The sequence below is a fragment of the Erinaceus europaeus genome, chromosome 1 (genome assembly GCF_950295315.1).
Source record: "Erinaceus europaeus chromosome 1, mEriEur2.1, whole genome shotgun sequence".
NCBI classification, from domain to species: domain Eukaryota; kingdom Metazoa; phylum Chordata; class Mammalia; order Eulipotyphla; family Erinaceidae; genus Erinaceus; species Erinaceus europaeus.
Genome location: NC_080162.1, coordinates 97,890,698 through 97,907,903, shown reverse-complemented (window position 1 = coordinate 97,907,903; position 17,206 = coordinate 97,890,698). Strand labels below are relative to the sequence as shown.

Below are 17,206 nucleotides of genomic sequence, written 5' to 3'. Positions count from 1 at the left end.
AAGAAAAAAACCCAAAAAAGTTTACAGATGCCACAAGGCAGGCAATGAAGATTCCAGACATATTATAATTACTTGTATTTTCCAGATCCGAGGGGATGGCTCTTTGGTTTTAAATGGAGCTGAACCTGGCGAGTCCTGTGTGAAATTACAATTAGTTAATTATTGGGAGTTGGGGGGAGAGATAAGAACAGTATCTGTAGGATTATTCTTATGCCTGTAAAGAAATTTGTGATGGTATCTAATTCTATAATAGTGACAGCGTTTAAATCTTTCCTGAAGTCTCAAAACATTTCACTGATACTATTTCATTAATGTCTCCTTACTTGGTGTACAAGTAGGTTGTCAGAACATAAGTGGAGTAAAAGGAGTAAGATAGCAAATAAGATTCACAGTGTATCAGAGCAGTAAAACCTACCAATTGGTAAGTTACCGTGTTGGTTATTCCATAGAGTAAATATTACAGAGCACACCGAAGTTAGCCCACAGCCTAATGTACTGGCTCAAGAAGCAGAAGCTAAGACTTGGTATAAAAAAGACAGCTTGCCAGTCCTAGTGTTTGGTTCTTACAGCTCAGGACACAAAGACCTCTTATATGAAGGGACAGCTGCAATCAGAAAAAGAATTCCTTCTCCAGCTCTGGTCTGTTTTCTGGAGCATCACAGGAGACTTGCAAGGACAGAGGCTTAACAACAATGATGGTAGAAAAGGTAAAAAAGAGAGAACAAGAAATCAAATGAAATTTATTTTTAATTTTAAGATAATTCTACCCCAGGTAGCCCAATGGGAGAAATGATAGTTCATGTTGGAAGATGATTATTTATCCTCCCACACATAATTCTGTTGGAATCCATTTAGAGGACCTCCAAAAATAGTAACAGTAAGTACAAATTCAGGAGGATGGAGCTGAGAGAAAAGAGGTGAATGGGGCTTAGAAAATTTTATAAAGCAAAATAGGAGACTCTGGATGCTATTCCCTTAATTAAGAGAACTCTGAATAACTCTTGAGTGTGCACAATGGAGTTAAACTGTACTAGCATGTAAGTAAGAACGGAAAACCCTGTAACAGGTAAATGCTAACCTGGTGGGGTTCTGGTTTCCATAAGTTTTTTTCTTTGATATCTTGAGTGGTTTCAGGAGGTTTCTGGTTCTTGAAAGCAGAAACAAAGTGTTCTTTTTTCACTATCTTCTTCTTTTCTGATACCTTCAAAAGAATATGAAAGTCTATAGGTATCTTAGAGATTTTAAGAAAAAATAACAATAACCTAAGTTTTATAAAATCACTGCTCAGATAAACACTGAGGCAACTTAATGGCAGCATCTCAGAAAGAATATTCTAAAGACTGTGGCTTTCTTTTTTTGCTTCCAGGGTTACTGCTGGGGTTCGATGTCTGCTCTACGAATCCACTGCTCCAGGTGTTCATTTTGTCCATTTTTTCCCTTTTGGATAGGACAGAGAGAAATTGAGAAAAGAGGGGGAGGGAGAGTAGGGGAAGAAAAAGATAGACACGTGTAGACCTTCTTCACTACTTGTGAAGCGACTGCCCTACAGGTGGGGAGTTGGGGGCTCGAACCCAGATCCTTTTGCAGGTCTTCTCACTTTGTACTATGTGTGCTTAACCTGGTGTGCCATGGCCCAACCCCAAGACTGTGGCTTTATCAAGAGGCCTCTCTATGACAAAAAGAAAACAGAGAAGAGTTACAATATCTATAGAGACCAGGTGAAAAAAAAACTGGCACATAGGCTAACACCCAAATTTAAGTTCTGCACTTGAAAGGCTTGGATTAAATCACAAATTGTGCTATGAACATAGGTACATACAAATCTTTTTGGATGTGTGTGTTGGTCTTTAGGCTATATCCCCAGGAGAGTGGACTGGCTTTTTAGTAAAAAATAAAAAAAACTAAAAATCAAACAAATATATAGTGCAATGAGAAGGCCTGGCTTAGTCAATGTTTTAATGTTAGTGCATATAAGATGGAAATACAAATGTCCTAATCAGGACACTACTTACATTTTTTTCTAGTAAGTGAAAGTCCCTATGTACTTTCTATAATCAGATAACTGTACATTAATGTCCCTTCCCAGAAGCCTTCCCCTAGCACTCCAATACTGAGAACAAAAGGCTAGTGGTACCAAAGGCTGGGTTTTGGTTGAGCTGAAAAGGTCATCATCTTCATCATCGCCAAACAGGCTCCCAACATTTGGCTCTAAAAACTAGAACAGATAAAACCTAAATTCAATATGCAAACCAACAACAATATAAGAGTTACATAAACTTGTTTTGTTTTCTTTCTTTCTTTTGCCTCCAGGGTTATTGCTGGGGCTCGGTGCCAGCACTACGAATCCACTGCTCCTCCTGGAGGCTCCTTTTCCATTTTGTAGCCCTTGTTGTTGTCCTTGACGTGGCTGTTATTGTTATTGTTGGAAAGGGCAGAGAGAAATTGAGGGGGGGGAGACAGAAAGGAGGAGAGAAAGACAGACACCTGCAGACCTGCTCGAAGCGACCCCCTGCAGATGGGGAGCTGGGGGCTCGAACCAGGATCCTTATGCTGGTCCTTCACTTTATATCATGTGTGCCTAACCCGCTGTGCAACCGCCCAGCCTCCTAGATAAACTTCTTAGATAACATCTAGCAAAACAACAAAGTTATAGTGTGGACAACCATATGGAACTGACCCTGGTTTTCCTGGTGCCAGCGAAAAGGTCAACATCAGGGTCATTGTCCTTTTGGAGTTTGTGACTAAAAAGAAGCTCTTCATCCTGAAAGACACCGGTGCTCTTGGGACGGGTATCAGGAACTGGACTCTGGAGAAATAAGAAAAGTCTATATGCACTTAAACTTTGTTAAAATAATTTTTATTAGTGATTTAATAATTAATAACAAGATTGTAAGGTAACAGGGGGACACTTCAAATTCTAAGGATTTATCAGAAGGGAATTACAGTGGTGCACCAGGTTAAGTGCTCACATTACAGTGCAAAGGACCTAGGTTCAAGCCCCTGGTCCCCACCTGCAAGGGAAAAGCCTCATAAGTGGTGAAGCAATGCTGCACTTCTCTCTCTCTCTCTCTCTCTCTCTCTCTTCCTGTCGCCTCTCAAATTCTGTCTCTGTCCAATAATAAGTAAATAAATATATAAGAAATTACACAGCCTTTAAAAGAACAAGGAAGTTTCCTGTAAAAGTTTATAACAGGAACTTCTGGGAAGCATGGCCATGGAGTAACAGGGATCAAATTATCTCTCCTCCCAAAACATTAAATAAATACAACAAGAGACCCGACTGAAGTCATAATCTATAGCTGAGGGTTTTGTAGCCTCAGGTGGGTGCTCATGTGCAGCTGGGACAAAAAGGGGCGTGGGTTGAGGAACAGAGAAGTCAGGCCACTGCTCTGGGTGGCACATATCTGAGCTGCAACATTTTGGCAATTTCACTTTACATGCAGCAAGCAATGAAGGTTGTTCTGAATGTCGGAAGAAAAGAGAAAGGGGCTTAAAACCTCTCAATCAATCTTTTACTCAGGGGGTATTTAGTCTTCTGGATTTAATGCAAGGACACAACATAAAACAGAGCATTTGTGACCACAAGACAGCCCAAAGCAACCATCCCATCCATCAACCGCAGATCATACAAACAAGACAAGCCCAGAGATCACAATAGGATCACCTGCTGGCCATCAATAACCATCACAGAGCAGCAGTAGCTGTGTCTTTCTACTCTATCTGGTCAGATACAAGTCAATCCAGGCAAGTGTTATTAGTGGATTGAATGGTACTGAGAGAAGGACCTTGTAACATACCATGTACAATGGTTAAACCAAGAAGAAACATTGGAGAAATAAACCAGGACAAAAGTCCAGATACCCCCCCAAAGATTTAGAGAAAATCCAAACACTAATTGAACTATTTTCACAAGAGTGAGGAAAGAGTTTGAAAATAATATAATCAGAAATGGGGAAACAGCAAATGAGACTCCAAAAGAAAACACTATTTGGAGGTAATTGGAGACCTGAAAGCCGAAATAGCTGAGCTAAGAGCACAACTAGCTGAATAAGCTAATACAGTATCAGAACAGGCTAGCAAAATAGCTGAGCTACAGAAAACAACAGAGGGGGGAGAGAATAGAATAAGTGAGGCAGAAAACAGCATTAGCAAGATTGGGGATGAATTAGAGAAAACTAAGAAAGAAGTAAGAGATCTCAAAAAAAGATTAAGAGATATTGAAAACAACAACAAAGACATATGGGATGACTTCAAAAGAAGTAATAAACACATTATTGGCTTATCAGAGGAAGAAAGAAAGGGAGGAGAAGAAAGCATTCTATAGAACATAATAGATGAGAACTTCAATAGTCTAGACAACATAAAAGACATAAAGCTTCAAGAAGCTCAGAGGGTCCCAAACAGATATACCCAGACTTAAAGACACCATGACACCTCATATTAATAATCAAAAGGAATAAGGATAAAGAAAGGATCCTGAAGGCTGCAAGAGAAAAACATAAGAGTCACCTACAGAAGAAAACTTGTAAGATTAGCAGCAGATTTCTCCACACAAACACTAAAGGCCAGAAGACAATGGCAAGATATCTATTGAGTGCTCAATGAGAAAGGATTTCAACCAAGACTACTGTATCCTGCTAGACTGTCATTCAGACTAGATAGAGGCATAAAAACCTTCTCAGACAAGCAATAGTTGAAGGAATCAACTATCACCAAGCCTGCCCTGCAAGAAGTTCTGAAAGTTCTCTTATAAATAATCACATCATCAATAACATGCCACATGTCAGAACACTCTAAAAGCTACAATAATGGTGTTAAAATATCTTCAATGTATGATATCAATAAGTGTCAATGCCCTGAATTCATCTATTCAAAGGCACAAAGTAGGAAGATGGATCAGAAAACACCACCCAACCACACGTTGTCCTCAGGAATCCCACCTAACTCAACAAGACAAACACAGACACAAAGTGAAAGGATGGAAAACCATTATACAAGCTGATGGACCACAAAAAAGGACTGGAGGTTTAACATTATTAACATCTATGCACCCAATGAGAAGCCATCTAAATACTTCAAACATCTACTGAAAGGGCTACAGCAATATATTAACAGCAGCACAGTAATAGTAGGGGATTTCAACACCCCTTAGATGTTAGACCAGAAACTATCAAATACTTAGAGGAAAATATTGGCAGAACTCTTTTCCACATAAATTTTAAAGGCACCTTCAATGAAACGAATCCAATTACAAAGAAAAAAAAAAGTTGAACAATAAACACAAAGCAGAACTTGGACTGGGTCTGGTGTACTGCACCAAAGTAAAGGACTTTGGGATAGTGGGGGAGATTTCAGGTCCTGGAACATGATGGCAGAGGAAGACCTAGAGGGGCACTGAATTGTTATATGGAAAATTGAGAAATGTGAACAGGGGTAGATGACATAATGGTTATGCAAAAAGACTCTTATTCCTGAGGCTCCAAAGTCTCAGGTTCTGGTGAATTTACCTTCTTTACCCCATTTTGGATGAAGCTTGAAGATGTCATGTTAATTGAGATAAATCAGAAACAAAAGGATGGAAATGGGATGATCTCACTCACAGACAAAAGTTGAAAAATAAGATTAGAAGGGAAAAGTCTAAGCAGAACTTGGACTGGAGTTGGTGTATTGCACCAAGTAAAAGACTCTGATTAGGGGAAGAGTTCAGGTCATCCTAAAACATGATGGCAGAGGAGGGCCTAGTGGGGGTTGTATTGTTATGTGGAAATGTTATGCATGTACAAACTACTGTGTTTTACTGTTGACTGTAAACAATTAATCCCCCAATAAAGAATTTTTTTAAAAAAAGTTTAGAATAGAAAAAGTATGGACAGAACTGGTGTCAATCAGAAACAGAATGACACATTATATAAGGGAGAACTAGGGATCCATTAAAATTTGTGGAGGACAGATTTATAGATACAGGCAGCATATACATAGTCTGAACATAACATCTTTTACCCTTTGTGTAGTATCTGAAGGCCTTTTTTTTTTTGTAATTTTTATTTATAAAATGGAAACACTGACAAAAACCATAGGATAAGAAGGGTACAACACCACAGAATTCCCACTACCAGAACTCCATATCCCTTCCCCTCTCCTGAAAGCTTTCCTATTTTTTTATCCCTCTGGGAGTATGGACCCAGGGTCAATATAGGGTGCAGAAGGTGGATGGTCCGGCTTTTATAATTGCGAAGGCCTTATTTAAAAAAATTCATTAGTACCAAAATGAGAAACGTTTGGAAGATAACAGCACAAAAAAGTTCTTTCTACCTCATTTCCAAAGGGAAGAAATAAACAAACTAAACAGAAATATATAAATAAATAAAACAGCTATCATAATACCATAGATTACAAAGAGATCAAGTATGTATCACTAATTTTGTCAGCATGATAAAAACTGGCACAGGTGTGAGCACCCCATCTTCTCTTATTCCCTTCCATCATCTATTCCACTATCTCCAGAGTTGAAATTATTATTTTTTTAATGTGGTGCAGGTAAATAAACCGAGAGCTTCAAACACGTACATCGTCACTGAGACCTCTTTTTGGCCCACTGTTTAAAATTTTATATTACTGGTTTCTGCTCACCTTTCCTATGTCTTTCTTTGGAGCCTGGATGCCGTTTTGATCTTCTGTTTTATCCTCTTCCTCATCAAATAAGCTAAGCACCGTCTTAGTTCTATTTTTAGTTCCTTTATCCAGTGGGGATGATGAAAATAAGTCAGAATGTTTGACTGCTTCCTGAGTAGGTAAAGTCAAAGGTCCTTCCTAAAAAATAGGAGTAAGGAAATGATTAAGTGAGCACATGGAAATATAAAGTACATCATGAGGCCTCTCAACCCTTCACTGACTCAATACATGAAGTATTTGCATATTGTAAGACATGTAGCTAGTAATATCTACTCTCAAGTGAAAAAAACACTGAAATCAATTCTAGAATTGCTATTCAAATGAAGAATTGTATACAAATAATCCAATAGCCAAACAATTTTCCAAACAGTTTAATGTCAGTTCCCTGCTTCCTACCAGAGGAATGTTATATCTATATCGCATAATATATTTTAGTATTAATATATAGTAAGTCAACATTAAATATTAAGATTAATACATAAGGTATGTTACACACACACACACACACACACAAACACACACACACACAAACACACCCCTCTATTCCAGATCCACACTGGTTATTTATAAGCTATAACTAACTGCTAAGCCACAGAGATAACACAAATGTCAATCACTGGGAACAGATCATATATTTTTCTAGTATTTAACTTACATTAATAGGTAAGTTTCAAGTATAATAAAATGGACAAAATCAGACACAAATTGTAAAAGGCTTGCTTACATTTTAATGTGAAATTATAAGAATCTCCACAATAATTCTAAAATGCAACATTCATCCATCCATTCGGTAATTAACGTATTTTAGGTAACATCATTAGTTATAAAACCTATTTAACTATATAAACAGCCAAGAAAGAAAGAAAGAAAAAAAAAACAAGTAATCTACTGATTATAAATGTGACCTAACTTCAGAGTGCTTAAAACTATGAAAAATGTCTGCATCTTTGTGGCTGGCAAAATAGTGAAACCGGATGTGTGCCTGCTTTCCTATGCATGCAACATGGCCTTGTGCACTGGAGGAATCTTTAGTGCCATGGTGTATTTCCTCTCTCATTCTGTCTCTGCTCTCTGCTCTGAAAAAGTGGGGCATACCGTCCCACTAGGGAAAGAGAGAGGCAGGCTGGGAGTACGGATCGGCCTGTCAACACCCATTTCCAGCGGGGAAGCAATTACAGAAGCCAGACCTTCCACCTTCTGCACCCCATAATGACCCTGGGCTCATATTCCCAGAGGGATAAAAAATAGGAAAGCTATCAGGGGAGGGGATGAGATACAGAGTTCTGGTGGTGGGAAGTGTGTGGAGTTGTACCCTTCTTATCCTATGGCTTTTGTCAGTGTTTCCTTTTTATAATAAAAATTTAAAAAAAAAAAGTGAGGCACAGAACTTTGATGTTGGGTGTGGTGTGGAACTATTATATACCCTTGTAATCTTATAATCTTGCAAACTATTAAACCACTGAACTGAAAAGAAAAAAAAAGTGAGCTAGCCTGGAGCAGTATAGGCCTAGCAAAAGGAGCAACAAAAAAGTATGGTTCTTTGAAGGTGTATGCAATTTTTTTAAGTAGCTACCATGTGCATGGTAATGGTCCAAGTACTACAGATATAATGGCAAGCAAAACAGGTCTGACTCCAACCCTCAAGGAACTTAGACTTAAGCAAAAAAGGGGGCTTGGGGGGAGTGTTGTACAGTACAGTTATGATTCAAGTGCAGAGATAACAGACTTTCATGCTCAAGGCCCAGAGGTCCCTGGTTTAATCCCTGGCAACACCACAAATCAGAGCTGAGTAGTGCTCTAGTAAAATGTAATGTACATAAATAAATAAATAGTGTCTTAAGTGTGGAATGGGCTATGGCTGGGGTAGTTCAAGGACTTGCAAAAAAAAAAATTACACATGCAACTATAAGAAGAGAATGTCACACAATGATTTATGTACAAATAAAATGCTAATACAGTACAGTTTCAAAGTGCCTTAATAGGAAAAGCACATGGGACATTTTTCACAGAATGAGGCCTTGAGAGAGATATTTACATCTGAGTAGTAACAGGAGTATAATAATAAAGAAAAAAATGGGGGGAAGGGATGCAATTCAAAGACTAATGACAACTGTTGACTCACAAATGCAGTCAGAAATCCTATTCACTTTTATCTACTCTTGCTTTCTGTGAGAGATGGCAGACTACCAGAAGGAGAAAACTAATTTTTTTTAAAAGACAAATTCACCTTACTGCCCAACTTATGTCAATTACTGTAAAACAATGGCAAGCAAAAATCTTCAAAAAGAAAGAAAGAAAGAAAGAAAGAAAGAAAGAAAGAAAGAAAGAAAGAACGCACGCACGCACGCACGCTCTGGAGAAAGTGCAAAATGTACACGTACATACAGTGACAACAATAGTGTAAAACAGGAAGTGTATTTATCACTGTGAATGTACATGCTCAAAAGACAGACTGAAACACAAGATCTGGGTAGGTTTCCTTGAATAGTGGAGTCCTTCCTTCCTTCCTTCCTTCCTTCCTTCCTTCCTTCCTTCCTTCCTTCCTTTCTGTCTTGTTTTCTTTTCCTTTTAAGGTGTTGCTGAAAATCAAACCCAAGACTTCATATATATGCTCTATCACTAAGCCACTTCAATTTTCTATTTTATATTCTTATGATTAAGAAAGAGAGATATCAAAGTACTGTTCCACCATACATGGAGTTTCACTTGTCTCTGTCCTTGGTGCTCTCATGTGGTACCAAGAATCAAACCGATGGCTTCCACTATCCAGGTAAGCACTTTACCAGTTAAGTCAGTACCTCCCAAGCCCCTCGTGGACTTTTTTTTTTTTTTTTTGTCTTTATACTCAGTGCATTCATCATGTTCAACAACTGAGTCATTTTTCTCCTATGGCAGAAAAATATTAAGAGTTGTGCCTGGGTGTGCACAGCTGTGTTTTATAACAACATATGAAAGGCAAATGTGCTAAGGCACCAAAGGTTCTAGGTTCAGTCCCTAGCATCACTAGAAGCCAAAGTCCTACAAAAGGGGAAAAAACTCTGGTAAACAAACAAACAAACAAACAATAAAGACAATGATATCAATACATAAGAAAAAAGTTCACCTTTTCTGACTCATTAGTCACATGAGTATTCCCAAATCCTGATGATTCTTTGGTATTCTGAACCTTCCTATCCACGGGTTTTCCTCCCAGTTGTGGCTCCTTTTCTTCTTCACCAAACAATAAAGGTGAAACCTCAGGAGCAGTCTCTTTTTTCTGCCAAAACAAACAAATAAACAAAAATTAATAATAAATGATAATTTAGTTTAAAAAAATTTAGCTTTAAAAATATTTAGCTTGAACAAGGTACAGAAATCAAAATCACAGTCTCCTTTAGTAGGAGCTAAGATGGCATAATGAAGGGGCAAAATATCAAGAAGCAATAAATACAACTGACTACTTTAGAATTTATGTACATCATGTTTTCTGCCACCAGAGTATCTGTATCTGTCTCCTTGTGCCTGCTGCCTACACAGATACTGCCCTCTAATAGATCCTTACTGCTGTTACCCACGCTAGTTTTCTCTGTCTCCCTTCCTTATATTTAAGTTATATTACATCATTCAGAGCTGTCATGCTAAAATAAAACAACTACTACGTGACTTCATCTCCTACCCCAAACCTACAGTTTGCATTACATAAATGACAAACATGACCATCACCTGACACTCCGTTACATCTCTACTCATCTGTACCTCATCATTCTTCACTAGTTCTTTTTTAAAAAATTTATTATCTTTATTTATTAGATAGAGACATTCAGAAATCGAGAGGTAGAGCAAGGGAGAGAGACAGAGAGACACACCACCCTGCCCCTCTTCACTAGTTCTTAAACTTATTGTAACCTTTCACTCTTCTGTGTCTTTCTCTTCACTGTCTGTGGTAATAAGTCCTCATCTTTTAAACAAAGCTGAGCAGTAGCAGTTACCCATAGAGGTTTTTCTGTTCTTTTCAGAAAATGTGAGTTGCTTTGTTGATATTAGTACTATTTATTACATGTGTGTGTATTTCTTTCTTTTTTTTTTTTTTACCATTGCACTACTCAGCTCTGGCTTATAGTGGTACAGGGCATTGAACCTGGGACCTCGGAGGCACAGGGTTGTCTTTATGCATAACCATTATGCTATCTTGCCGTCTATGAGTACTATTTATATTGCTTTCTAGCCCTTACTACTTTACTTTCTTCTAAACTTACACTAGTAGCCATCACATAAGTATGTGTTCATTTGCTGAGATAATATATTTCTAGTTAGTCATTGTGTTCAGTTCTACACCAACTAGATGTTCAGCACAAGAATGACATCACTATGATAGGAAAAATACAAATAAAGTAAGGAAAATGGGTTGAGAAGGATTTTTAGGTATTGCTAAGGAGAAGTCTTTAAAATGCATAGATAGTGGAAAACAAAATAAAAGGCTGGAGATACATAATATAGTTTCTGAAGAGATAAGACAGTGAAAGTGCCAAAAAAAAAAAAAAAAAAAAGCAAAGAAAGGTGAAATGTGATAGACTCACTGAAAACTAGAGACCTATACCTGACAAATGGTTCCTTGACATGGAAAAAGCATTTTCTTCAGGCTTTAAGAATGTGCTTTATCAGGAGTCGGGTGGTAGCACAGTGGGTTAAACGCACATGGCGCAAGGACTGGTGTAAGGATCCCGGTTGGAGTCCCTGGCTCCCCACCTTCAGGGGGGTCACTTCACAGGCGGTGAAGCAGATCTGCAGGTTTCTATCTTTCTCTCCCCATCTCTGTCTTCCCATCTTCTCCCCATTTCTCTCTGTCCTAACCAAGAACAGCGACATCAATAACAACAATAATTACAACAATAAAACAAGGGCAACAAAAGGGAATAAATAAATAAATTAAAAAAGAATGTGCTTTATCATCGATGGGGTTTACAGTCAACAATATTTATATAACTTTCCCATCTTTGGGAACTACTCTCTTCCCTGATCCAGATTTCTGGTCCTTTTACCAGCCGTGACATCATCTTCCCAGAGAATAACTTGGATCCACCTGCATATCAGAGTTCAGGCTCAGGGAAAAAAAAAAAAAAAAAAAAACTAGTAAAGTACTCATAGGCTCTTTGGAATACAACTAAAATAGGACTACTAACTATAAAATGGAGACACCACCCCCCCCCCCTTCATCTGAACTATTCTAGCCTTTAGGTTCATGATTAGGCAACAACTTTTTTTGGCTCTATAGGTTAACTCTTTTCTCAGTCATCAGGTTCCAGATGCTACCATGATGCCAACCTGACTTCCCTGGGCAGACGACCCCACCAATGTGTCCTGGAGCCCCACTTCCCCAGTGTCCTGCCCCACTAGGGAAAGAGAGAGACAAGCTGGGAGTATGGATCAACCTGCCAATGCCCATGTTCAGCAGAGAAGCAATTACAGAAGACAGACCTTTCACCTTCTGCACCCCATAATGACCCTGGGTCCATGTTCTCAGAGGGTTAAAGAATAGGAAAGCCATCAGGGGAGGGAATGGGATATGGAGTTCTGGTGGTGGGAATTGTATGGAATTGGACCCCTCTTATCCTGTGGTCTTGTCAGTGTTCCCATTTAATAAATAAATTTTTTTAAAAAAGAATATATATGCTTTATCAGTAAAATACTATTAATCAGAATATATCATTTTTCTTTCTCTTTCTTCCTTTCTCTCTTTCTTTCTTTGCTTTTTCTTTTGCTATCATATTTCTCACTGGGGCTCAGTGCCTGCGCAACTCTAGCACTCTTGGTAGCTTTTTTTTTCTTTCTGCTTTTTGATAGAACAGAAAAGACAGAGAGAGAAAGAGAGACAAACAGAAAGCAGGACAGGCCTGCGGCACTGCTCCACTGCTCATGAAGCTTTCCCCCTGCAAGTGGGGACCATAGGCTTAAACTCAAATTGTCATGTTTGGTAACATGTGCACTAGAGTGCGTATATCACTATCCTGCCCCAAGATCTCTTGCTAAAGTTAGATATATGACTTTCTCTACAAAATTCAATCTCTACAGTCAAGTTCTGCAAGTTCTAGGAGCTGACTCAGGGAAATATCACTATTCATGCAATATCACTTCAAGACATCCTGAGTATAACTGGCTAAGAATACCGTTGAAGGGAGAACAGAGGTGGGAGGAGAGCCAAACAGAGAACTTCCACTATCAGCATCATCTTCAAACAGGAGTGATGCTCTTTGGGTCTTCTTTTGGCTATAAAAACAAACAAAAGATCAAATTAACACCAAAAATAATTATATAAAAAGTACAATGGTCTTTCTTGGCCACATATATGTCACAAAACACCCAAATTATATGTATATCTCATAAATATTGAAACATACATGAATGGAGCTGGGTGGTGCGGCACCTGGTTGAGCCATGTGTTACAAAGCGCAAAGACCCAGGTTCAAGCCCCCAGTCCCCACCTGCAGGGGGAATGCTCCGCAAGTAGGGCTGTCTTTCTGTTTCCCTTTCTCCCCCTTCCTCACAATTTCTGGCTGTCTCTATCCAGTAGACAAAGATAACTGAAAATTTTTTTTAAAAAAGAGAAAACTTTGAAGTAGGTATAATTTGTGTATCACACATCACCAGCCTCTGCTCTTCACTGTGATGTAGAAAAACGTAGGGATTTCCTCACTGTTTCTTCTCAGTTACATCTGGTTCAGTCTAGGTACCCTGGCTGTTAACTCTGATAAGACATGCAATATTCTTTGCAGTTCAGAGAGACAGCATTCTCTCTCCTCACTTCCTTTGGCAGAGGAGAAACCAGAACATACAGGTACCTATATCCAAAATGTTCAGGAAGGCAGCTTTCAAGGTAATGACCATGCCCACTTTGAGTTGTGACCTATAACCTGATACCTCCCTTAGTAGCTTAGGCCTGTCTTTACAAACACTTTTCTTTTGTTCCTGTACCCTCTCTTCAAACTATAAACACATCCCAATCTAGCCCTTCAGCCAGTCTCCATAAGCCATGGGAAAATAGTTCTTGCACCTATGTTCATCACAGCACAATTCATAATAGTCTAAACTTGGAAGCAACCCAGATGCCTGACTAATGAGTGGCTAAGAAAACTGTGTATATTTATGTACAGAATGGAATAGTATTCAGATGCTGAAAATGAATGAAGTCAACTCCTTTGCCTCATCTTGGATGGAACTTGAAGGAATTATGTTAAGTAAAAAAAAGATAAATGCTTGCTGGAGAGACTGTGAGGTCAAAGCAACCCTCCTGCACTGCTGGTGGGAATATACATTGGTTCAACCTCTATGGAGAGCAGTCTGGAGAACTCTCAGAAGGTTAGAAATGGACCTACACTATGATCCTGCAATTCCTCTCCGGGGGATATACCCTAAGAAACCCAACACACCCATCCAAAAAGATCTGTGTACACATATGTTCTTAGCAGCACAATTTGTAATAGCCAAAACCTGGAAGCAACCCAGGTGTCCAACAACAGATGAATGGCTGAGCAATTTGTGGTATATATACATAATGGAATACTACTCAGCTATTAAAAATAGTGATTTCACCTTTTTCAGCCCATCTTGGATGGAGCTTAAAGAAATCACGTTAAGTAGGGAGTCGGGTGGTAGCGCAGTGGGTTACGCACACGTGGCACAAAGTGCAAGGACCAGCATAAGGATCCCGGTTTGAGCCCCTGGCTCCCCACCTGCAGGGGAGTCACTTCATAAGCGGTGAAGCCAATCTGCAGGTGTCTATTTTTTCTCCCCCTCTCTGTATTCTCCTCCTCTATCCATTTCTCTCTGTCCTATCCAAAAACCTATCCAACAATGACGATATCAATAACAACAGCAATAATAACTACAACAATAAAACAAGGGCAGCAAAAGGGAATAAATATTTATTAAAAAAAGAAATCATGTTAAGTGAAAGAAGTCAGAAACAGAAGGATGAATATGGGATGATCTCACTCTCAGCAAAAGTTGAAAAAACAAGATCAGAAGAGAAAACACAAGTGGAACCTGAACTGGAGTTGGTGTATTGCACCAACATAAGACTCTGTGATGGGTGGGTGGGGGGAGAGTACAGGTCCAAAAATGATGACAGAAGACCTAGTGGGGGTTGTATTGTTATATGGAAAACTGAGAAATGTTATGCATGTACCAACTATTGTATTTACTGTGGAGTGTAAAACATTAATCCCCCAATAAAGAAATTAAAAAAAAAAAAGATAAATGCTAAATACCTGTACCTGTTATCAAGAAACAGTGCTCAAGTAATTTTTCCAATGAGTATCTCACCTGTCTTTAGCAATAGCAAACAGATCATCTTCATCATCTTCCTCAAAGAGGCTTGTCTTTTTCACCACCTTGACCTCCTGGTCCTGGATGATCCCAGAATCCCTTACTTCCCCTTTAGACTGGTCAGATGCTGAATTGGTCTGTGAATCAGGAATAGTCCACTGGTCCTAAAATAATGAGGTGTTAAAACCCAACAGCAATTCAGGGTAAGGAATGTGGGAAAATAAAATGTACTTTAGTTAACCTTAAGTTATATCTAAGTTAGTTATTAAACAATATGGTCATAGTTGGAGAAAGCTTATATTCAATCCTTTGTTGAACTCAAATCTAGACAATTGGGTTTTCTAACCTGACTGAACTTCTCATGCTTTTGTCATAGTCTAAGATACTGATTCTCCAGGCTCTGGTCTGGTTTTGTGTTAGGAAAAGGGAACCAGATTTCCTTAGAGGATCAAAATTAATAATTCCGAAGGGGAATGAGAAGAAAGAGGATTATCATTTTTTTAATTCCAGGAATTTGAGAAGAAATTGTATTTCAATTTTACAATCCAAAGTAGGGTGCAGGAGATGGCTCACACAGTGAAATCATGCTTTATTATGCACAAGGCCGTGGGTACAAGTCCTAAACCAAATGGATCATCAAAGATGGCACTGGGGGAAATCTCTGGATAATGGAGCAGTGCTGTGATATCTCCTCACTTTTTCTGTCTCTTTGTCTCTACTCACTCTCCCTAAAGCAAAGAAAATTCTGGCCCAGAAGTGGTTGTGTACATGCATGAGATTCCACAGCCACATTAAAAGTAGTAATAGTAATAAATAATAATAAATATTCCAAAGTATTTTGAGAAAAGTATAAAAAGTTCATGCAATGCTCATGCAAATAGAAAACAATGAAAATTATTTAAAACCTTTTACCACAAAGGCCTTTAGAAAGTATTCAATGAACCCCACCTGGTTATGCTCGTCCCTTTATATAAAGCAGCCCCTGCTTATTTATTTACTTTTACTTTTTAATCTTCTCTCTCTCTTTTTTTTTTAAACACTAGAACACTGCTTAGCTCTGGCTTATGTTAGGGAAAGGGATTAAACCTGGGACTTTGGAGCCTCAGGCATAAGAGTCTCTTTGTATAAACCCTACATGATCTCTCCTGCCCTTTTTAAAACTTTATTATGGGAGTTGGGCGGTAGCGCAGTGCACACATGGCGCAAAGCGCAAGGACCGGCATAAGGATCCCGGTTCGAGCCCCCAGCTCCCCACCTGCAGGAGAGTCACTTCACAAGTGGTGAAGCAGGTCTGCAGGTGTCTATCTTTCTCTCCCCCTCATTCTTCCTCTCCTCTCCTCATTTCTCTCTGTCCTACCCAACAACGATGATATCAATAATAACTACAATAAAACATCAAGGACAACAAAAGGGAATAAATATAAAAAATTAAAAAAACACTTTATTATCTTTATTTACTGGATAGAGACAGCCAGAAATTGAGGGATAGGAGATCGAGAGAAAAAGAGAGACACTGCAGTCCTTCTTCACCACTTATAAAGTTTTCCCAATGCAGGAGGAGACCAGGGGCTCAAACACAGGTCTTTGCACATTGTGCCACCATCACCACTCCCATACCACCACCCAGCACCCCTACTTTTGCTTTTGTCATTGTCAGGGGCTTCATCACTCCAGCCTGATATTTTCAGAAAGAAATACAGATACAAAGATAGAGAGGAAGACATCACAGCACTGAGGGTTCCTACAAAGTAGTAATGGCTGGGCTCAAACCTGAGCTGCAAACACGGCAAAGCAGGTGCATTATCCAAGTAAGCTATTTTGCTAGCCCTAGAAAACACATTTCATTGGTCCTCTCATCTCTACAGTCTAGAGCTTTGCAAATCAAAGTTTTCAGAAGTCAACAGCAATTATTGGGTTATTAGAAAAATCATACACATTTTCTACCACAATCCAATATTATTAAGAACTGCAGGTTTTACCCCAGGCTTTCTGCATCAAAATCTGCATCTGTAAGTGTTGGATAGTTTGCCAGCTCCCCCTGGCTTCTGCTTAACCATATGCCTATATAGGGATAGATTTAATCCCATTCAAAGCTTTGGTCTATTTACATAAATCACTTTTACATTTACATAAAGTACTCCCTCCAGGGCATTGGTGGTTCAGTGATAGGATTCTCGCCTGCTCCACCCCCTCCTTGTCACACTCTGATTTTCACCAGTCACTTTTCTCTCCA

At 38.9% G+C, this 17,206-nt stretch overlaps 1 protein-coding gene across 3 annotated transcripts in view; it reads right to left on the bottom strand.

Moving 5' to 3' along the window:
* Positions 1-17,206, bottom strand: part of LOC103116592 (WASH complex subunit 2-like) — a 61,224-nt gene that overhangs the window by 7,539 nt on the left and 36,479 nt on the right. Inside the window, exons 20-27 of one of the 3 annotated variants that reach the window (XM_060191592.1) lie at positions 14,971-15,137; positions 12,816-12,915; positions 9,776-9,928; positions 6,631-6,810; positions 2,678-2,806; positions 2,135-2,215; positions 1,079-1,201; positions 73-135 (exon numbers count right to left, since the gene is read on the bottom strand). In XM_060191592.1, the coding sequence (XP_060047575.1) occupies positions 73-135; positions 1,079-1,201; positions 2,135-2,215; positions 2,678-2,806; positions 6,631-6,810; positions 9,776-9,928; positions 12,816-12,915; positions 14,971-15,137 (996 nt within the window). The remainder of the gene's footprint in view (positions 1-72; positions 136-1,078; positions 1,202-2,134; positions 2,216-2,677; positions 2,807-6,630; positions 6,811-9,775; positions 9,929-12,815; positions 12,916-14,970; positions 15,138-17,206) is intronic. The other 2 variants (XM_060191606.1, XM_060191597.1) reach the window with 2 other exon arrangements.